This window comes from Mesoplodon mirus (assembly GCF_964341445.2).
Source record: "Mesoplodon mirus genome assembly, chromosome: 2".
NCBI lineage: Eukaryota > Metazoa > Chordata > Mammalia > Artiodactyla > Ziphiidae > Mesoplodon > Mesoplodon mirus.
Window position 1 is genome coordinate 90,560,955 of NC_138977.1, and position 23,477 is coordinate 90,584,431.

The window sequence follows — 23,477 nt, forward strand, 5'->3', positions numbered from 1 at the left end:
TATGTTGATAAGAGATCGCTTGGCTAAGCCATGAAGATCATGCTTCTACACAAGACCACTGTTTCTCCATATGTGCTCTATTCGGCAAACCCTCCTTGGCTATGCTGCTTTCAGAAAGTGCACTTTGTTCTCATTTTGTAGAAGCTCATAGCAGTTGATCCGGGACTGTTCAGGAACCCCTCCCATGTAGCACCTGCCCCAGGTGATGTGCTAAAACTGCCAGGCCTCTCATCTGCTTCCATCCAAGCCTGGGAGACCTTTCATACAAGCTAAGTGAGTCACCACCTTTATGGGCAAATAGTCACACCTTATATTTGTCTGTGTAGTGCTTTCACATACCTGATCTCATTTAACCCTCAGAATAAACCAGTGGCGAGGGCGGGGGAGGTAATACGACCATTTTACAGATGAGAAAAACAGGCTCTGAGTTTTGAGTGATGTCCTCAAGTTCACACAAAGGGCATGAATCAACGTCTTCTGACTATATTCAATGTTCTTAGTCCTTTATAATATTTCATATATGGGCCACTGCCACATATAGGGGGCCTTGGGACCAAGAGAAGCAGCCATAATGAATAGTTGAGGGCCTACTATGGAACAGATGTTCAAATCTGTTTTCCCACAGGGTAAATGTCCTGCCTGCTCTTGACGGGGCTTCTGGTGACGTCCCAAACCTTCCTTACATGGAGAGCAATTTTCTACACTTCAAGTCTAACCGAACCTCTGAGAAGGTGTTGGGGTCAGGGAATCTCACATGAGATTCTAAAAACGTCTCATTTCAAAGGCAGTGAGACAAGGATCTCTGACTAGATTCTGTTCACGTTTGTTTTTATTCATTCTATGTGGCTATATTAGTAATGTCCAGTGAGTGAGAGGTTCATCTTTATATATTTACCAATGGTCTTCTACCCATGTTCTGGAATTAAAGGAGATGAATTTTCCCGGGGGCTTTATCTTGCAAAGGTGCTGAGCGGCGCCAGACGTCCTCTGTTTATGGGAGGTGCCCTGCTTCCTCCTCTCCTTTTCCACCTGCTCCAAGAGTCTGCAGACCTCACAGCAGGCCTCTCCTCCTCCTTTGTGAGCTGCCCGTCCTGACCTCCTGGCACTTCCCCGTTGCCCCTCACATCCCCACAGCACTGGACTCGGTCTCTTACATTTCATTTTAGAAATTCAGATTGAAAGGGTCTCAGGGCTCCAGTCTACCCTGGGGATAAAGTGGTTTGTTGGAGGCCATTCTGGGAGAGAGAGATTGACTCCTGGCTGGAAACCACCCAAGTCCCAGTTCTGTCCACTGTCTCAGGCTGACTTGACTATTTATAGTTCTAGAATACACCATGTTTTCTTCTCATGAATTTAGCTTCATATTTCATTACTTTTGTTCACCCCTTTCATTATACGCTGAATCCCTCTTTGGTTTTAATTTCTGATCTATAATCATACGGCACTGAGAAATGGCCTTCTCCCACCTGAGTAGGGGATGGCTTCCTTTGCCACCTGGGTAGGGGAATGGAGGGGTGTGTGTGTGTGTGCAGGGGAATGGAGAAAGGAATCAGAATTTACTGAGCATTTACAGTGTGCCCAGATTATAATCCTTCTCCTTTAATCTTCTGAAGAATCCTGCAAGGAAGGTAATAATTCCACCTCCAGTTTAAAGATGAGGAAACTGAGGCTCAGAGAGATGAAAGCTGGGGTCACACAGGCAGTAACATTCACTGTTTCTATTGACTGAAAACCTCTGTGCCAGGCACTGTAGGGGGTACTTGAAATAACTTCCATTCTCCACACCAACCCCACAATCCATTTTCAGTCCCTGCTACAGATGCGGAGAAGGGAGGCTCAGAAGAATGAGCTCCTAAGTGGCAGATTCGGATCCAGGACTCCACCACGTCTGCCTGATGCCACGGCCTAGACGCCAGGCAGCCGGCCCTCCGCTGCCCAGCCCCGGCTCCTCTAAGCAAAGCCTCCAGCGCACGGAGCTCTCCTCTCCTCTGCTTGCAGATGCTGGCCCTCCCTGCCCAGCCCGTGGTCCCTGTCGGTCTTCCCTCTACCTCCCTGCTGCTACCCTGGGCTCGTGGCCCCACTTGTCTGCCGTGGCCACATCTGCTCTTGCTATCAGCCTGCTGCTCACTGGCCTGCAGTCCCAGCTCAGTAATAAAGACGTCCAGGCTGGGGCGGGGGCCAGCACAGCCCACAGCCCGTCTGCCTCAGCACCGGATCCTTGTCCGTCGAGATGTCTGGCTTTCGAGCTTCCTCCCTGCTGCAAATCAAAACCATCCGAACACTCTGCAGCGGGCCTGGCGCTGTGCCGGGGACCACGATGGCTCCCTGTCAGCGCCCGGCCACCGGGCTGCCCTGAGCCCCAGGTTCAAGAGCTGCGGGCCTGCCTACAGTGAGCCCCTCGTTCTGGTGAAAAGCGGGATTCCGACATTCATATTACACCCTGCAAGGGAGAAAGCAGATGTGCTTTCTGGACAAACGCACAAGTCTGTGGGCAAATCCCTCAGGAGCGACCAGTTGGGTAACTCCAGGGCTGCACCAGCGGGGGACGGGCTGCCCGGCCAAGTCTCTGCTGGTAAACCAAGACAGGGCGCCTGGCAGTGGCCACGAGGAATGACAGGGCTTTATTTGTTACAATAAATAATCCAGGAGAACTGGTGTTTTCTGCACTCCCTTCAGAGTCTAAAAGGAGAAACTTCCAGAAAGTTCTTATTGTCCTCATTACTCTCCTAATTTGGCGAGAAGAGAACAGGATCGGGGTTATTGCTGATTGTGGCAAAGATCCTGACAAGCATCCCCCATGCCTCTGCTCTCAAATACCCGCCGTCGTCTGGTTTTGTCTTTTAAAATAGAGATGGAGTTTCTCTTAATGTTTTCTGGGCAGCAATGGCAGACGATATTTGTAATCCTGGATTACTTGTTGTTGGGATTCTGTTTCTGGTAACCGGGGTTTAATAAATAATAGTAGTCTTGGGGTGAGCCTGATGGAAGTCTTTGTCATTGGGTAACGCTGTAATGGACGGGTCTGGGGTCAACGGAGCCATATCCATAGGCCCCAGCCCTCTGGGGACAATCCCTGGCTGCCGTACCTCCAAACACCTGTCATGCCCGCTATGTTTGCCGGGAAGCAGACTCCAGAAGGAGGGTTTACAAAAGTGGAAGTCAATCGCTAAGGAGTATTTACACCTCTATCAATTGTGTCTGTGAAGAGTGGCTGATGAGATCCTTGGCAGAAGGTTTGCATTTGTCTGTGCTTGTTTTGGCTCTGGCCAGCCAGGGTTTAGGTGGTGAACACTCAGACCCAGGCGGAGAGAGGAGAAACCACAATAAACACCCAGCTCGGCCTTTTAAGCCACCTTCAGGTGGCTGACATCGGGCGGGGGGGGGGGGCGGGAAATCCCTTTAGAACTGGTGCATTTGGATGAGGTTGAAATGGTTCACTCAGGGTGTCAGTCTCAGAGTCCACATAACTACTCTGTAGCTAACATTAGGGATGGAGAAAGTTCTATCAGGGACAGGGCTCTGCGTGGGCAATCATTAGACATTAACTGCCAATAATGGTGATTCTTCTGTGCTCTTAGCCAGCTTGCCAAGTGCCATGTTCTAAATGCTTTACACGTAGTAATTCTTTTAATTCTCACAACAACTCAATGTGGTGTGTCCTATCATTGTCCAATTCATAGTCAACTGAGACCAGGAGAAGTGAACCACTGTGCGGAGGAGGCAGGACTGTAACCCAAGCCAGGGGATGGGGCTCCAGGCGCTGCTCCTGGCCTCTGGGCTGCATCATCCTGGAAGTAGGTGGGACCAGGGCATTATTCCTCCTCTGTTTTCTCGTCTCCTTGTGGACCCTGGGAATGCTTCCAGATTTTCTCTTCATTTGACATTATCCGCCTTTTGAGACTTTATCATTTTGTGGGGTGAGCTCCTTGGTGTCCTCAGCAGTGAAAACCCACATTCCTTGGTGTCCCGTACAGGCTGTGATAGGGATGGCGTCCCCCTACAGCAGCCCTCTCAGGAGGTAGGTACCACTCGTTATTATCAGGATTTACAGATGGAGGCACTAGGGCTTGGAGAGGTACACACTGCTGGGAGTGGCAGAGCTTAAACCCAGACAAAACTATGGAGCTCTGTTCTAACCACTGCTCCTTCATAGGACACCAAGAGCACGATCGTTTCTCCCTCACCTCCTCCTCTCCCGGGCAGTGAGCCCAAGAAGAAGGCAATGCCAGAGAGGTTTCGGGAAGCTCCGCCCAGGGGCCCGATGTGCTACTTCCAGAGTCCCCTTTTTTTCTTATCTGGTGAAGGCTCTTTGCAGGATTTACACCAAGTCGTGCCTCCTACCTTCTTATTCAAACCAAACTCTGATCCCCATGATCTTCTTTCAGCTCACATTTCCTCCAAAGCCTTCCACTACCTGATTGTCTGCCTGGCTCAATTCCTCCAACCAGCGACCACAGAGATGGAAAGAGAAGATTATAAACTAAACTTTTGACGTTCCCCCCATCACTCAGAGACTGCTTTGGACCATATTTAATCTAGTACTGAGAGCATTTTCGGGACATAGTAACTGCTGAATGATAACATTTACAATCAGAAACTTCCTGTTTATCATTTCAGATGAGCAGCTTTTGAATATTCTTTTATAAAAGAGAAAATTAACTTGTAAAAATACATTCAAGGCACAAACACAAATACATGTCTACTGTGAAACATATTCAAATGACACAAATATAATGAGAGCGAGACGTTCCCTTTTCTTAGTCCTCCTATAATATGCTGCTACCCAGAGGGAACCACTTGTTAGCAGTTTGGTTTTTCTATTTCCCGAAAGTTTCCTTTGCATATAGACATATGGTTTAAAACTTAACCTCGGGAATTCCCTGGCGGTCCGGTGGTTAGGACTCTGGGCTTCCACTGCTGAGGGCCCGGGTTCGGTCCCTCGTCAGGGACCTAAGATCCTGCAAGCCATGGCGTAAGGCCAAAGAAAAAAAAACAAAAAAACCCAAAACACTGATCCTTGAGCAGATCCTCACACAGGGCCCGAGTGTCAGGAGAAGCACCAGCGGCTCGTTCTGTGAGAGCCATGGAGTCCGGGATGCGCCTCTCTCCTTCCCCATATCATGGGCAGAACCTCTCGGAGTGCCTGGCACATACCGCTGTATAGTTGGGAATGAATGAATGATTGAATGAATGAATTAATGCAGATTGGAGACACACAACAGGTTACTTCTTTATTTTTTTATTTTTGGCCGCGTTGGGTCTTTGTTGCTGTGTGTGGGCTTTCTCTAGTTGCGGCGAGCAGGGGCTACTCTTCATTTTGGTGCATGGGCTTCTCATTGCAGTGGCTTCTCTTGTTGCAGAGCACGGGCTCTAGGCATGCGGGCTTCAGTAACTGTAGCACACGGGCTCAGTAGTTGTGGCTCGTGGGTTCTAGAGTACAGGCCCAGTAGTTGTGGCGCAAGGGCTTAGTTGCTCTGAGGCATGTGGGATCTTCCCGGACCAGGGCTCGAACCCATGTCCCCTGCATTGGCAGGCGGATTCTCAACCACTGTGCCACCAGGGAAGCCCCCAGGTTACTTCTTTATTTTTAGAAAAGAGTGATCTTTGCTTTAATGATCATCTCTTTGGGGCTATTTGCCATTTTCTTCCTTATTCAAATTCAAACTTTTAACTGAGTGGAATGGAAGAAGCATCCGAGGTCTCCAGTATTTCAGCACCGTGAAGAAACTGGTGTTAGGTGGAAAACATACTTGGACAAAATAAAGAACGCTGGTGTCTAGAAAACCCGCTTCAATGACATCTCAAAATGATTTCTAACTTCACAGTTTTCTCATAACAGTGTTTTGTAGAGAACTAAAAACAGAAACACGTGAATGTTTTGGTTTACATTTTATTTCCTCTGTTTAATCCACACTAGCCACTATTTTGCAGCTTTATCTCTTTATTACAAACTTCTTTTAGAGATGTTAGAAATTTCCATGAACTATACACCTACAACTGTGTGGGTTCCAAGCAGTTCGTTTTTGCTGGAGTTCTTATATAATCTCACTCTGTCAGTCTAGGTTTTTCTGTTATGGCTAGAAGGAAGAGTTAGACTCACAGAAAAGAAAGCTTTATACTTCTATAGAAATGTGATATCACAAAAGTCACATGGGGTGAGGTTCCAACCTAGACTCCCTGGACTAGATATCTTTATTGGGGCCTTCCTTGGGGAGGAGAGGAAACCTTTTACAGGCAGGCACAGCCCTCCAATCAACCTCTCTCCCACTCCTGTTCCAAGCAGGCTGGCAGCCCTGCCCAGTAAGCAAACTGGAACAATGCAGCCCTTTGTACAGGCAGGCGATTTACAACACAGGCAGACAATCAGCACTGCCCTAGCCACTACCCCTCCCTTCTGGCCTTTTCAGAAATGTCTCAGATCAAGAGAGAAACAAAGCCTCAGATCCTATTTGCAGCATTCCCTCCTCAGCTATATAATCTTAAAAACCAAACTTTCCTCACACTCACGATTCTAAAGCATGGGTAACTTCTCCTTGAGCAACTGCAGATCAAACGTCTTGTCATCTACCAATACTCACCAACAGGCACTCATTTAGAATGAATGAACTTGCAGGTGGAATCAGAAAGATCACAGAGAGAGGGTTAAGGATAAAGTGGAATTATCATGAATTAGGCCAGCTGAAAGGCAGTTTGATGCCTTTAGAAAACTGAATTTTTTTTTTTTTTTTTTAAGAATCTCAGTAATGCCAGCAAAGTACTTCACTGTATGGGTATCAAGATCCTTTGGGCAAAGCAACCTAAGTGTCCATCGACAGATGAATGGATAAAGAAGATGTGGCACATACATACAATGGAATATTACTCAGCCATAAAAAGAAACGAAATTGAGTTATTTGTAGTGAGGTGGATAGACCTAGAGTCTGTCATACAGAGTGAAGTAAGTCAGAAAGATAAAAACAAATATCGTGTGCTAACACATATATATGGAATCTTAAAAAAAAACAAACGGGTTCTGAAGTACCTAGGGGCCGGACAGGAAGAAAGATGCAGACGTAGAGAATGGACTTGAGGACACGGGGCGGGGGAAGGGTAAGCTGGGACGAAGTGTGAGAGTGGCATGGACATATATAACGTAAAACAGATAGCTAGTGGGAAGCAGCCGCATAGCACAGGGAGATCAGCTCGGTGCTTTGTGACCACCTAGAGGGGTGGGATAGGGAGGGTGGGAGGGAGACGCAAGAGGGAGGGGATATGGGGATATGTGTGTATGTACAGCCGATTCACTTTGTGATACAACAGAAACTAACACACCATTGTAAAGCAATTATACTCCAATAAAGATGTTAAAAAAAAATCCTTTGGGCATCATTCAGTCATACCCACGATTAACAGGGACACTGGTTTGGGAGGCATATCTTGGATGGGGACAGAAAATAGTATTGGGATTTCCAGCTTGGGTAGGTCTCCTCTTCTCAGCAGACGCTCAGAAGCCAAGGTCTGGATGCAGCCGGTCAGTTGTAAATAACAGGTCAGGGATGTTAGTTGGCCTTAGGAGTCGCGTGGACAGCACGATTACCTAACAACGGGAGGGGCAAACACACCGCAGACAATTAGGAGAGCCAATCCCAGCTTACTAGATGATGAGAAATAAAATGCAACACATTCCTTTGGGGGAAGGCATAGAGTGGGTACTGTGGAGAAAAAGGCAGAAGGCGGCAGCTTGAATACCACCTGATGCTAGCGTCCTGGGTGTAAGGAAGGGCGCACAGGCTGGGAAGGATGGCCGGCGGGACGGTGGGCTGCGTCTGCTGAGCCTTTAACCAGTGGGCACTGAGCAGGGCTGAGCCCAGCCACCACCTTGCTGCTGAATTGAACTTGATCAGACCGTCGCTTTGTGATCCAGTAATGTGACCCCAACAGAGAGGTCTCTCCCTCTTCTAGGAAGCCTTTGCTCCTTCAGGGAAAGAGAGAAGGCACACTCAAGAGCTGGCTGTTGCTCTGGGTGATAATGATGATGGCTGTATTAATTTCTTAGTACCCCAAACTTCAATAACAGAAAGTTATTGTCTCACACTTCTGGAGGCCAGAAGTCCAAGAGCAAGGTGTTGGCAGGGTTGGTTGCTTCTAAGGGTTGTGAGGGAGAATCTTCCTTCTTAAGCTCCCTTATGTCTTCACATTGTCTTCCCTCTACGTGTGTCTGTCTCTGTGTCCACATTTCCCCTTTGATAAGGACCCAGTCATATAGGATTAGAGCTCACCCTAATGACCTCATCTCAGCTTGATCATCTGCAAAACCTATTTCCAAATAAGGCCACATTCACAGGTACTAGGGCTTCAGACTTTAGCATCTTTTGGGAGGGACACAATTTGACCCATAACAATGATGATAATAATGATGATATCTGCTACTATTTATTAGCTCTTATGGTGGGCCAGGCACTGAGGATGATCTCATTTAATATCCATTTAATCTTCATAACAACCCTATGAAGTAGGTACATATATTATTCCTATTTTGCAGATAAGGAAAATAAAGTACAGAAAGGTTAAGCGACTTGTCCAAGGACACACAGGAAGCAGAAGCAGTTGAGTCAGGATTCCAACCCAGGCAGGCTGGCTTCAGCGTCCAAGTGTCTGTCTGGTCACTCCTCTATTATCAAGGGCTCTGGGAAGGCTGCTTACTTCCCTAGTCCACATGGACCTTTGGGCCTCTCTGGCCTGTTGTCATGATGTCCCTTTCTGCTTCCCTGAGACTGGGCCGTTCTTCTGGGGCAGAATTCGCTCTGCAGCACTGGGAGAGCTCGTTCCCCAGGGCTGGGCTGGAGCAGTGATGCGCTCTGTCAGGCTGGTGAGGTTTTGCCCAGGTAGGGGTTGTACACCCAGTAGATAAGGAGGTGACGATGGGAAGTGGGAAGGAGGTATGAGTCAGATGCCAGAGCCCAGCCCCTGAGCGCGGGGGTGGTCACAGGCCGGCAGCAGGCCTGGCTTCAAGGGGCCACACTGCCTGGCCAGGCCTCTTGCAGGGAAGCAAGTTGGCACTCACACCTCACTCTCTACCCCTCCCACCCCCAAAGCTATCCCGGATGGAACCAAAGCAAGAAATTAACCAACTCACTGGCCGAAACCAGAACCTACGCTCCAAAGTGGAAGAAAAGCAGAGGGAGGGGAGGAGAGAAGGAAGCATTTTATAATTTTTTTGTGCTTGTTGTTGTTAAAGAAATGAGGTTATTAAAAAGTTTTCTGTTTAAAACAAAAATTAATCTTTGAAAGCAGTGATGTTCCTATTTTTTGAAAGAGAATTATCCTTGAAAATATACGCCTAATGTCGGCCAAGTCATATTTCTGGCAGAAAAAAACACACTGCCATCTGTGCTCACATTTTTCCTAGAAAGCCATGTGATCAGAGTTTGAGGGCAGATAGTGAATATTAGCATCCCCTTATCACACGGTGTAGATACCATTTGAATATGTGGCTCTGGAGAGAGAGGAGAGGGTCTCTACTCACTCCTCGGGGGCTTCCGGGCCAAGTCCAACAGATGGTTGAGAATGGCGGCGCCCAGACCAGCACGCTCACCAGATGCTAGTAGAGCCTGGCTCCACCACTGATGGGCTACATGCCCTGGGGAAGGTCACTTCACCTGGGGCCTCACTCTATCCTTCCCAGAAGAAAAACAACAGCCCCGAGCTTGTAGCATTGTGGCAAGGATTACATAAGGCCAAGCGTGTAGAGCATGTGAGGTGCTCAGCAATTCTGAGCTGCTATTTTATTGTGTTTTGTGATTGGGTCATAGGCCTCCTTTTGAATCTTATGAAAGCTAAAAACTCTCTAGAAGAATATGCATATGTGTACACACAAGATTCTGAATATAGTTTTAGGTGAGGTTTAGGTGGATAACTAGGACACATAGACAAGTTAAGAAACCCTTATTCAGATATTTAAAAAAATGCACACATAAAGACAAAAATCCTTTGCAAGAGAATAGACTCTTGAGAGGTAGGAGAGGCCAGGGAAGCTAATGGCCACAGCCCCTCCCCTGCCCTCCTGCTCGCCAGGCTCCACCACCACTGCCAGCCCCTGGGGTCCTTAGTTCCAATGCCAAGATGGTGAATTCCTCTCTGGCTGAGGTGAGGGCAAGTGTAATGGCTAGCGTGAGTCCCACAGGATGGTTAAGTCTTATTAACAGGGTTGAGGAACTTGGAGCGGAAAGGCTGTAGACTCGGTTGATGTGGACACTTCTAGAACAGTGATAACTAAGCTAAAAGAATCTGTCACCCTCAGGCCGTGTGCTGGGCTTTCAGTCATGGCAGACAGTGACTATGGGTTCGGTCACCTCCACCGAGCTGGAACCAAGGACCAGGACCCTCACATCTAGACAAATGGGTATTCAGACAGCATCAGGGCTAAACCAGAGTGTCTGGGGCATGCCCTGTGGAGGGCTGAAAAGAAGCAGATGGAAAACAAAGGCAGCCTGTGAAGTAACTGAGGGGGTCTTTGAGGAGGGGAGGAAAGGAGGAAGCTGAGACCAAGGACTCTCGCCAGACAGTACAGTCGTTAAGAGCACAGCCTTAGGAGTGTCCAGTTTGAGCTGGGCCCCAGCTGGCCACCTGCCAGACGATGGACCCTGGAGAACTCTGAGCCTCAAGTCCTCATCTATAAAGTAGGAATAATGATATCCACCTCACACGATTATCATGAGGATCAAATGTGAACATATATATAAAATAATTAGCACAATGACAGGCTCCGGAGGGGCTTAAAATGGTACCTGCTATTATCGACTTCATTATCATCACCATCTTCACTATTCTCATCCTCTGCTGCATTCCCTCTATTCAGCTCACAGCAGTCACTGGGGTGGACTCAGAGGAGATAAACGTGCCAGAGCCACCTTCCCCAAGTGTAAATCTGATTGTATTTACTCATAGTTTTAAAATCCTGACTGCCTTCTCTCCACCATTTATAAGCCTGACCCACTGCTGTGGAATAGAATAAAGAAAGAAGAATGAAAGAAATAAAGACAGTCTAAGAGACCTCTGGGACAACATAAAATGTACCAACATTCATATTATAGGGGTCTCAGAAGGAAAAGAGAGAGAGAAAGGGCCTGAGAAAATATTTGAAGAGATAATAGCCGAAAACTTCCCTAACTTGGGAAAGGAAACATTCTCAAGTCCAGGAAGCGCAGAGAGTCCCATACAGGATAAATCCAAGGAGGCACACACCAAGACGCATATTAATCAAACTGACAAAAATTAAAGACAAAGAGAAAATATAAAAAGCAACAAGGGAAAAGCAACAAATAACATACAAGGGAATCCCCATAAGATTATCAGCTGATTTTTCAGCAGAAACTCTGCAGGCTAGAAGGGAGTGGCAGTATATATTTAAAGTGATAAAAGGGAAGAAACTACAACCAAGAATACTCTACCCAGCAAGGCTCTCATTCAGACTAGATGGGGAAATCAAAAGCTTTACAGACAATCAAAAGCTAAGAGAAATCAGCACCATCAGACCAGCTTTGTAACAAATGCTAGAGGAACTTCTCTAGAAGGAGAAGAAAAGGCCGCAACTAGAAAAAGGAAAATTACGAATGGGAAAGCTCACGAGTAAAGGCAAACATACAATAAAGGTAGGAAATCATCCAGACACAAATATGATATCAAAATGCAGGATATTGGAAATGCACTTGAAATTAAGAGACCAGCAACTTTAAACAATCTTGTATGTATATAGACTGCTATATCAAAACCTCATGGTAACCGCAAACCGAAAATCTGTAAGTCCAACCGTCTTGGAGAGCATTCCAGGACTTTAGAGACTGATGGCCGTTCAGCACTCCACACCCCACCCCCTGGCCACCACACACCCTTCACCACTGGCTCCACATTCCAGCCACCCTAAATGATTCGCAGTTTCACAAATGACACTTTGGGGATGCTTTTTCATCTGGAATAAGAGTTCCCAACTCTTTGCCTGAAGTCCTCTTAATCATCCTTCAATAATCAACTCAGGCATCACCACCTCCCAGAAGCCCTCCCAGACCACCCCTCTCTGAAGACTGAGGATGTTCCCATGGCTATTGGTATCACATTGTATTCCTTGTTTCTTTGTTGTGTGCTGGCACAGTGCCTGATACCTAGCAGGTCCTCAATATAGTGAGTTAGCCAATGACTGATTAAATGAATGAACAAAAACAAGACTAGAAAGGAGGCAGTGAGTTTAGCCAGCAGGAAGTTGTTCACACCAGGAGGCTCTGGTATCTCAAACAGCTCTGCGTAAATTTGTTTCAAATCAGTTCAGCTCTAAACCCACTTGTCTAAAATTCCGATTTTGAAGAACAAGCAGGATCACACCACTAACATTTCCTTTATAGTATAATAGCTGATGGTCCTTAAGCATTTTCACATCTTAGGCGTCTTCTGTTCTTCAGAACGCTTTTGAGCATTTCCTGTTTTTGAGCCTATTCAATTAAAAGCGTTTCTGCCTTATTTGACTGAAATAGTCCTTAAAATTATAAAACGTTAGCTAAATGGGGGGAAATGGCACTCAAAAATGAAAAAGAAAATGCTTAAAGCAATCTGAAACTGGCCTGTTGGATATGAAATTTAAATTTTATGAACATATGTGTGATATGAGGTAAATTAAGCACTAGAGCTCCTTTCGGAGGATTGGCTTTTTCCCAGGCAACCAAGGGCACTGATGAAAATTTCCATCGGGGAGGCAAGGGCGAAGGACACCAGGGTGCCTCTGAACCAAGCCCCTAAAAAGCTGCCTTTGGGGCTCCACACAGGCTCTCTACTCCAGCCGAAGGAGGGGCATCTTGTCTCTGTGCTCAGCCCACCCTGGCTTCTGCAAGAGTGACCCAGCCTGCTAGCTTTCTCTCCACCTTCCGCTTCTCCAGGCCATAACTTGTAGGTGCCAGCATCTTCCTGTTCCATTTCTGCTGAACAGGGGGAAGACGGCAAGCCAGGATTTAGACTCCATATCCCTCTGGTTTCTAACATTGTGAAGTGAAAGAAGAGGGGGGTAAAAATAGTTTTTCTCTATTTTTCTTCTGACCTTGGGAGACGCTTCCCAGTAAAAGCGATTAATACGCACAGGTACCAACACGCATATTCATCCGGCTGATGAACTGGTTTTGGAGCACATGTCAGATTCAAGGCACCACACACCCCCATTAGCACAGGTGCTGCACGTATACACGCACGTACACACGTGTGTTAAACATAAAATGTTTGTATCGTTAAACCAGTGGGGCAGTGGATTAATTAAACAGACATGACGAGCTTTCTGGAAAACTCACTGCCTTCTCATTGCCTGAGGGGTGAGTGTGCTGTGCTTAGGCTCTCCTAAGGAACCCCATGAGATTTCAGATGCCTCATCACTTTTGTCCCTCCTGATGGCTGCTTAAAAAGAAGTCGCTTGAGGGAAAACAACAACAAGAACAAAAATCTTCCATTGCAAATGACTTCAGCGTTGTTACGAGGATTGCTACAAATATCAAAGACACGTGAAGTGCGTAGGAATGAAGGGTAATGTTAAGAGGAACAATATGAACATATTGTGTAATGTTGTGTAATGCCGTCTAGTATTTCAAATTATAAGGCCCTAAGCTAACTCAGGTAAAAATAAAATTTTGAATCTCACTGACGTTTTCCTTAGAGTAAGAAATTTCAGAACAAATTAAATGTAGACCAAAAAAAAAGGAAGTCGCTTGACTCTTCTCTTTGGGGCTTCAAATTTTAGAATAACCTGGAGCCACGGTTTACATCCAGGATTTAGGTATCCTTGAACCTCCACAGTTGTGCAAAATTGTATGCGTATGAGCATATTTCTGGGTCTAATTATTTTTTTCTTTTACATTCTCACTAAATGTTCAGCTCCAGAAATGTAGACGCACATGAAAGTGTGGCTGGGAAACATGCGCTAGCCCATGAAGAGCTGTGATGGCAGGGTCGGCTTGGTCACTCGGTCTTCCTCTGTTTCCTGAGCTGGCCTTTCCCTGTATTTTCTGGAAGGGTCCCTCCCTGTTATTTTCCTCCCACAATCGCAGGCTTCTTCTGGCCTCTTGGCCACGACCCAGCTACAGGGTTCAGCGTGCAGAGCTGTCTGGAATGAGAGAGGCTGGTGCTGAGCACACGCACCCCAGACCAGGGCAAGCCTGCAAAGTCTCCTGCTCATGGCTGTGGCTGTTTGCAGTAGGGTTGAGAAGTTGCCTCTTTGATTCTTTTTTTTTGTAGTCAGGAAAGAGGGCTTTCTCCAGCTGCCCACTTTCCCTCAGCATGTTTACCAAGAACCACAGATGGAGAAAGGAGAAAACACCCCATTTTAGAGTATAACAACCATCCTCTAGGACTAGCAGCTGCTAATGTGGTTTCTGGATTCCACCGTTTCACGCTATCCTTACCATTTTTTGTAAAGGAGAATTCATTTCTGGATGTGCCTCAAGTGACTCTATCAGCAGTTTCCTTTGAAGAGCAGATCCCCGAATGCCTTGCAAATCTCAGCTCACCAGCCTTCTGCGCCAGGGGAAGCCGGTGCCATCTGAAGGAACCTCTTGCCTCCAAGCCCCCAGGTATTCCCATCACAGCACCTGCCTATGTTCCCGGAACACTCATGTCTAGCTGGAGCGTCCGTGTTTAATGTCAGTCAATCACTTACTATTAGAATGTAAGTTCCACGAGAGCAGGAACGAGTCTGGCTTCGTCACCGCTCTACCCTCAGCACAAAGAACAGTGCTTGGCACAGAACAGATGCTCAATAAATGTTTACTGGATAATCGATTAATCCAGTTTAAGAGACTGTAAGTTCCTGTACCTGGGTCCAAAAAGCACCCATGTTGATATACAGTAGGTATGGATCATAGCAGTTGATACAAAAGACAGAGTGGTTTTAGTTGTCCATAATCCCAGAATCAATAACAGGTTGGTGTAGTCTCCAGAAAAGCTGCTTTTATCTTATGCTTCAATAATGCAAGTACAGTTTCTAGTATTCAATATGCAATGAATAATCACGACAGCTGGTGCCAGATCCTGTTTGAGGGATTAAAGTAAGTGCAAAGTCCTGAGGCTGGAGGGGAGCAGGCCAGCAGAAGGGTGGTAGGAAAAGAAGGCCCAGCGGCAGGGAGGGGCCGTGGTAGGAGGAAGAGGTGGCCCCAGTGCCTCTGCACTGATCAGCCCATGGCAAGGGCGCTCAGTTGTAAGTAAGCACGAGAGGGAGAGACCTGGGGGCCCAGGAGAGCCGCCCGGGAGCTGAGGCACTCAGGTCCACAGCACGGGCTGGGGTGGGGAGGCTGGCAGAACTGAAGATACTCGGTTTGGAGAAGAGTGGCCCTGGGGGAGGACCTGTGGAGGAGGGGAGAGCCTGATCTGCTCGTAGATTCTGTGTGGCCCAGGAGCTAGAGGTAGCAGCGGTGAGCGAGAGCTCAGATGGGGCGGATTTGGATTCGGCAGGAGGAAAGAGTCCTACAGCCAAGGCCTCCAGGACTCAGGTAGGCCGCAGGGGGAGGGGCAAAGCCTCATCCCTGGGGACCTTTAAGTGTAGGCTGGATTTTAAAGACGGAAGTATCAACACGTTCATTATAGCTGCTTACACGGAGGGCAAGTCAGAGTCACTCTCCGTTGCCGATGGGTCTTTGGGGGTGTGCTGGTGCACAGGTCCAGAGGGACCCGCCCCTTCAGTTAGTTCCCGGGGCTCCTCCGACAGAAGTCTAAGCAGGTGACAGATCTGGTACGCCTGCCTTTTCACGGCCAGGCCTCATTCCCACTGCTCCTCTGAAGGTTGTAGAGCTGGTCCTGTCTCAGCTCTGGGCTGACTCAGCTGCCAGTCTGTTGCGGTCTAATAACGGGAGCTCTTCCTCCACAGGTGTCATGCCAGCAAACAGGCAGGTAGTCCGCTTGCATTCACAGACTTGGAGAGGGAGGTACTATGGTAAGTACCTCCGCTCTGGAATCTTCGTAGGCCCTGGTAACTCTTCAGGGGCAACTTTTTGCACAAAAGGCAAGCAGCAGGCAAGGCTGCTCCTTAAGCCCCAGATTCTCTGAGCCACTCTCTCTGCAGATGATTGAGCACAAGGTCGGTCAGATTGCAGCCGAGCCACTGAGCCACTACAGATTTCAGGTCTCTGCTGTCAAACTCAGGTCACACGGCTTTGAAAACGTCTGCATTTTATCCTTTTAGAGTGGGGATTAGCACGTCTGGCAGGCTGTTAACAATGCATCGTTTGGAAGAGCTAAGAATTTGGTTCACCATGTTAGGGGCAGTGAGAAGTGTGCTTTCTGATAAAAAAGAATGTCTTGCTCAAAAAGGCAATTGCTCACCAAACAGATCCTGAACACTGCAGATAGAGAGGGTGTGAGACGAGGCAGAATTTACCATTTTATCAGAAATTCCACCAGCTATGACCATGACAGGTGTGAGTAATGGTAGAAATGGTCACAGCCAATGACTGGTCACTCCCTTGCTTAAGAACATACCATGGCTCCCTAGATACAGGTCACCTTCCTAAGTAGGGTGTCTGGAGACCCTCAGAAACCAGGCCTTCTCTACGTCTCAGGTGTCCTGGCCACCCTGACAACACCAAGCCAGTTCTCCTGCCTCACATCAAGCCGTCAGGCCACAAGGCTTCCGGAGCTCCTGCCCTGTGCTCAGGGCTGGGAAGGCCCAGCCTTTGTCCTCAAGGAATTCGTGTTTGCTTGAGGAGGCTTTGTCAGCAACGGGAAGCAGTCAGTGAGCCCGCTAAGTGCTGCACTACGGAGTACAGATTACGGATGCCAGCAGAGATGGGGGCTCCTTGGGGGCTCCTTGGCTGGCGGAGTGCGTATACACAGAGTGGGTGGAGCTGGGAGACAAGGGCACCTGTACACTGCCCCCCACCCAGACCAGCAGCCAGGCGTGGCTGGAATACCCACCCTGGGCTCCATGCGCCTGTGGTGGACAGTCCCCCACGTAAGCCAGTGTCCTACCTGACACACTGCACTGGCATCTCTGTTCTGCTTTCTCTAAACCACAGAAAGCAGCTGGTTGCGTGCAGACATGGCAAAGCTGAAGACAGGCCCCGAAAGCAAGTCTCAACTGGGTGGGGGGCGAGGGTCAATGGGAAGGTGTCCTAGGCTCCCGGTCCCCCAGCAGGACAGTTCTGAGGCCCCTCAGCCCCCAGAGGACAGAGCCTCGGTTGCCCATAGCAGTAAGCAGCCAGGCAAGGCACTCTTTTCCCAACCACCCTGCCCTGTAGCCTAAGTGAGAAAACTGAGGGCTTTTCTCACTCCAATCACCTGGCTAGTAAGAGGCGGAGGGAGGAGGCAGACTCGGGCCTGGAAAACCTAGAGGGCTGTGTCTTAACCACCCGGCATTTGCGTGGGGAGGAGGACGGGACCTGGCAGGAGGCTACAGAGGAGAAAGATACTACACTTGTCATTGTCATGACAAGGGGCCTTCCCAAACTCCTCCAGCCCCGTCCTCTCCCTGCCACAGGGTGGAGATGGTCCCCGGGAGTCACCCTCAATTATCTCGAGCCTGGAAAGCAGCCAAAACTCTTGAGTAATTAAGCACTGATTGGACGCCAGAGAATACAAGCCCTGTAGGAATTGGGAATAGCACTTCAGCACTTGCCACTCAGAGGTAGGAGAGGTCTCCCCCTTCCCTCCACCCACAGCAGGTCCTGGCCCTGGGACAGGCAGAAGAAGCAGGGGGAAAGAAGGCAGGGGGATGGAGATAGGAGCGCAGGGGAGTCTTTTTTTTTTTTTTTTTTTTTTTTTTTTGCGGTACGCGGGCCTCTCACTGCTGTGGCCTCTCCCGTTGCGGAGCACAGGCTCCGGACGCGCAGGCCCAGCGGCCATGGCTCACGGGCCCAGCCGCTCCATGGCATGTGGGATCTTCCCGGACCGGGGCACGAACCCGTGTCCCCTGCATCGGCAGGCGGACTCTCTACCACTGCGCCATCAGGGAAGCCCGGGGGAGCCTAATGTAGGCCCTGGTCCGCCCTCCCCACTCCTGCCTCAGGCCTCCCGTTCAGACCATATCACTGAGGACTCGGTACCTGGGTTCCTGGCTTCAGGGATGGCACAAGGTCTTTGATCATTTTGGCTTCGGAGACTGTGACCCCGCCCACCACGAAGAGGATCAGAAGAGGGTGGTCGCTGGGATGAGGCCGGCTCACCTGCAAAACAAACCCCCCCCCCGGCGTCAGAGGCGTCTTCAGGTGAGATGAACAACCCTTAGAGAGGGTGGGATCTGTTAGGGGTCGGATGTGTTAGTGGTCTGTGAGCTCACTGACCAGGAACACGCACAGCATGTCACCCTCGTACAGCCCTTTCAATAAATATTTTACCGAAAGCAAAGTTACAGGAGTGGGCACTATTAAATAAGCAGAGAAGACTGAGGGCAACTTCCCCTCCTATTCGGTCTGCAGGTCTCAGCATAAACGTGCTCCTGCCTTACAGAGCTCCGTGCATCTCCTTCCAAGCACATGCCACAGCCTGGGGTCATCGTCTCTCCCCTGAGGGCTGTCTCCTCTGATGGAACACAAACTCCATGAGGCAGTGATCTTGTCGGCTGGGTTCACTGCTAAATGCCCAGCGTGCCTAGTGCAGTTTCTGGCTCAGAGTAGATGCTCAGTAAATGTCTGTGGAATTGACGGATGGTTAGAGCCCTAGGAGGGGGCGGTGGAGGGTGGACAAAGATGCAAGAGCCCTGCACCCGAGTGCAAACTTCACGCCCTTACCTTCTGCAAACCAGCCTCAGCTGAGGTTGGCTGAGGTTGGCCTCAGCCAGAGCTGAGGACCTGCTCTCTATGCAGCACTGCACTGGAGGTCGTGGAGAATTCCTCCGGGTGACTCATGATTTCACCAGTGAGGCAAAGTATTATAAAACAACTAAAATGAGAATGTCTTCCAGTAACCTCTCAGGAAACGTGCAAGGCCAACATGTAGACCTAGTGACTAACTGAAGGGGACGAGAGGGGGTTCCTGAAGACAGTGTGTCTGAGCCCTACCTGGAAGCCTGGGATGGTTCGGTGGGGACTGGGCAGAAGTGTTGTGAGCCGAGCGCCGCAGGCAAGCGGTCACCAGGTCGGGGGAGCAGGCCAGAGGCCCAGCCAGGAAGCAGCATGGAGTCATTATGGGAAGGATGCTGTCAGCTGCCTGCATGGCCACTGAAGCCCGAGGTGGGAGAAACAGGCTTGACTCCAGCCAGGAGAGGGTAGACAAAGGTGGTAAATGTCTGTACTCATTCACACCCACTAACACACAAGCCATCTTTGGGCCAAGGGACAGTCCCCCGGAGAAGCAGGGTGGGACATCAGGCTGACAGGAAGAGAGGAAGCCCCTGCTCTTACCCCGGCTCCAACTCCTTTCTCAGTTTGGTTCTTTTGACTCCCCTGCCTAAATATACCCACTTCTCAATGTCTTGTTTTAAAAACACTTAAAAAGGTAATACATTAAGTATTTCCAGTTATATAAGTTGCTCCTTGGCTTCTGGAGAGGAAACTCAGAGTGGAGAGGGGGGGAGGGAGGTAGAGAAATAGGGGAATGGAGGGAGAGAAATGAAAGGCAGAGAGAAAGAAAGAAGGAAAAAGTAGGTCTAAACTTTTTCAAAATGGGTGGTGGTGAACACTGAAAAAGTTACAAAACTCTTTGATCTTTACCTCACCCCACCCCCCAACCTTCTGCGCTGTAGCTCCGTCCCCTTGACTGCATTTGTTGACTGCTGTCTTCCAGTCCGCGTACCACACACCCACGGCCATCCTGCTTTTGTTCCACTGTTCCCCTGGAGCTGCTCTCACTGCAGTCACCAATGGCCGTCATATGTAGGAGTTGATAGACAGTTCTTTGTCTTCATTTAACTGGACATTTCTGTGGCATTTGTCACAGTGGATAACACCCTTCTTGGCTTCCACAATAGCACTCTCTCTTGGTTATTTCTTTTACCTTTCCACTGATTTCTTCTCAAATTTCTTCATAGGTTCCTTTTCTTGGTCTGCCCTTTAAGTGTCGACGCTCCTTAGGGCTCCATCTTTGGCCTCTTGCTTCTCTCACTTGAGGACCTCATCTACTCATATGCCTTCAATAATCTTTTATATGCTTCCCAAATCTATGTCTTTAGCATCACTATTGAGTTCCTGTGGCCATCTCCACCTGGATGCCTCCTGGGATACCTCAACTCAACAGATTTCAAATTTGATGCATGATCTTTCCCCAAGTCTATTCCTTCTGTTGACTTTCTAAGAACATCACCTCCTTCACAGTCACCTGAGCCAGACCCTTGAGAGCCATCTCGGACTGTGCTGTCTTTTTCATCTCCCAGATCAAGTCCTGTTAATTCTTCCCCCTCCAGTTCACTGATATCTCCTTGATTTCCACTATCCCTGCTCTGGTCGGCTCTCATTCCTTCTTTACTAGATTATTGTTAGAGTCTTCTAATTTGTTTCCCTGTCCCTGGTCTGGCCACCCCCCACCCCCCACCCCACCCCAATCCAGTCTCCTCATTCCTGCCTAAGTAAGCTTTCGAAAGTGCAAATATTTATTATTGAATTTTTGTGCATTATCTTATCCGATTGTCAAAAATCCTTAGGAGGCAAATACAATCATTGGCGTATTTTACAGATGGAGAGACTGAAGTTTACATGTTGTGACTAAATCTTGGAGCCAGGGGCCAAACTGCAGAGGCCACACTCTTAAACACCCCTCAGCTCCGTCACATGCTTACATTCTTTCCGGGGAGTCTCCTAACTCTGAGGATAAGCTTCAGACTCCTCAATTTAGTATAGAAGGCTCTTCTCACGTGGCTTTGCTTTATGCCTCTATTTTCATCTCCTCCATATACACTATTTGCTGGAGTCACTCACGAGGACTTGAGCCATCCATGAATGCAAGGTCTTTTTAAAAAAACTTTTTGTTAAACATACACTTTACTGAACTGAAAAAACACTTTACTGAACATTTGCACTGAAAAGAGCATTTATCACAAGTGTTCAGTTCAATTTATTTTCACAAACTAAACAAATCCTTGTGACCCGTACCCAGATCAGGAAACAGAAAGCCAGCACTCTGGATCCCCACTCAGGCCCCCTTCGTGTCACTACCTCACCAAGGGGTAACCGCCATCTTGACTTCTAGCCGCTCGATACCAGATTTAGTTTTGCTCAGTGATATACCCTGGGGATTTGTCCATATTAGTAGGAAAGATCTTTAGCCCACAGGCATTGGTTGGGACCACACCAGTGGGTTTTGGCCTGTCTGTGCCCATGACATTCCAGTTATTAAACAGTTAGAGCACCAAGTGCATCATCTTGTTTTATGTGGCACGGACAGTTTCCTCTGTGTAAAGTACCCCTGCCTCCCCTTCTTTACCTCCTTCCTTTTTACTCTTTAAAAGGCACCCTCGCCTCTAAAAAGGTTCTCCCTAACCACCTCTCAACTCCTGCCCCATGACCCGAATCTGACAGATACCTCTGCCTTGGCCTTGTCACACTGGACTGAGACCTTGATAGACCTGCCTATCTCCTCTCCTAGACTTTAAGCTACTGGAGGGTAGGGATTGATCATATTTATCTTGGCATTTTGGGGTCTGAGCATAGAGCTAGCTCATGGTAAACTTTCAACAAATGTTGCATGAATAAAATGAATGAATGAATGAAGGAGGTCCACAGGTTAACTGGAGATATTCTTCTTTTCTTTGAGATCTTTTAGACACTCTCTCTTTGCTTTACGTGTGGTTCTTCCTGGCTGAGTAACTAACCGAGGTTCCTTCCAACCCTACAAACAATTGTTTCTCACTTAATGCTGGGACTGAAATACAACTGGCTCCAGAACTTCAAGTGGTACATTATGTTCCCAAAGACATATGCTTTCCATAAGAGAGTCTGGACTCTGAAGTACATTGTGAGAATCTTGGAAGGATGTATTGAAAGATGAAAAGGAAAAAAGAAATGAACAGCAACAACAAAGAACAATACCCTTTGGCCAACGAATTGAGGGAATGTTGATTGTGGTACAAATTAACAGGCCCCATTAATGCATGTTGCTGTTTGCTATTTTGGTTTCTGTTTAGATTTATGTTTTGATACCAGATTTCTTTTTAGAACATGTCAAATCGGCAAGCTATTGGGAAGTGGGGTCTTTCCCGTCTTTTCCATTGGAATAACACATTCCTTATAATCAGCCACATTCGGCTGAGTCCCATTTGTATGTGGGTTCATGGTGTAAGGCACTTTGACGATGAAAGATTTAAGCGTCATTACTGCCGTCACAAACACACAGATTAATGAAGCAAGTCAGACTCACTGCTCTTTCTTTCATTTTCTAAACCTTCGCCAGCTGGGATTGTAAGACGTCAGGTTCTGGTCAGAGAAGATAGTTTCTCCCCACCATCCATCCAGCCTTTGAAGCAGGGGCTGCCGACACCTTCTCTGCAGCTGTGGCCCCGAGAGCGCTCTTTGATGTCCTGACTGGTTTCTATGAGAAGGGTTTCCTCTGCTCCCCGTTTCTCTGGAGTTCTCCAGGCGTTTCAAGAACCCGGCTGCTGATTCTCCTCCAATCTGTTTCTCTACATGTGTGACTTACTTGTCTCCAGCACAGGCAAGGGTCAGGTCCCCCACCCTCCAACGATGGGCCGGGCCTCGTAGGAGGGAGACAGCGTAATGGGAGCGTTGGCCCAAAGGGCACTGGGCCCTGAGAGCCGCCATGCTGACTTTGAAGGTGGCTTGGTAATGGCTTTACTCCCAACAGGAGGTGGTAACAGCACCGCCACCACCGCCGAACACTTCACGTCTAGCACAACTTTTTACTCATTTATTCATCCAGTCCACAAATGTTTATTAAGCAGCTACTATGGGCCAGACACTGCTCTAGGCACTGGGGACTCTGCAGCGAACAAACCCGAGAAGACTCCCTGCTGCGCAGAGTTTATATTTTCGTTGGGGAGAGTGACAAAATACAAAAGTAAATTGGTAAGTGAAGAAGGTGATAAGTGTTTGGAGGAAAATAAAGCAGGGGGTGGGGCAAGCATTACTCTGCACAATCTCAGACTCTATGAAGTAGGTAGACGCTCCATTTTACAGATAGAGACAGTGAGGCTTACAGAGGTGAAGGGACTTGTCCCAACTTTTCCAATTCATAAGCTGTAGCGCTGAGACAGAAGTCCAGGTCTGTCTCATACCAGAGTGGGATACATTCCACGTGCTCTCATTTATAAACAGATTCTTCAAACTGAAAGCATTTTTACTAGCTTTCATCTCTTAAAACTCTGTACTTTTAGTTCTTCAGCAACATCAGCCAATTACCGGGTTCCTCGTGGGTCTTTATTTAATCTCATCGCAAAGGCTGCCATCTGCCAGAGTCACTCTGCCATCAGCTCAGCCTAACTGTTGCATTTGCTGCAGTGGATGGCTTCCGCTTTCCAGAAACTTTCTCCCCAACCCTCTCTGCTTTCTAAGCCCTCTCAGTTTCTCTCCTTCCTCACGGATTCTCCTCTTGCTTGA

The 23,477-nt window shown here is 48.2% G+C and overlaps 1 protein-coding gene across 1 annotated transcript in view; it reads right to left on the minus strand.

Moving 5' to 3' along the window:
- Positions 1-5,867: 5,867 nt before the first annotated feature.
- SCFD2 (sec1 family domain containing 2) overlaps positions 5,868-23,477 on the minus strand; it is a 401,411-nt gene continuing 383,801 nt past the window's right edge. Inside the window, exons 8-9 of the mRNA XM_082630711.1 lie at positions 18,039-18,158; positions 5,868-7,576 (exon numbers count right to left, since the gene is read on the minus strand). Of these exons, the coding sequence (XP_082486837.1) occupies positions 7,484-7,576; positions 18,039-18,158 (213 nt within the window). The 3' untranslated portion in view covers positions 5,868-7,483. The remainder of the gene's footprint in view (positions 7,577-18,038; positions 18,159-23,477) is intronic.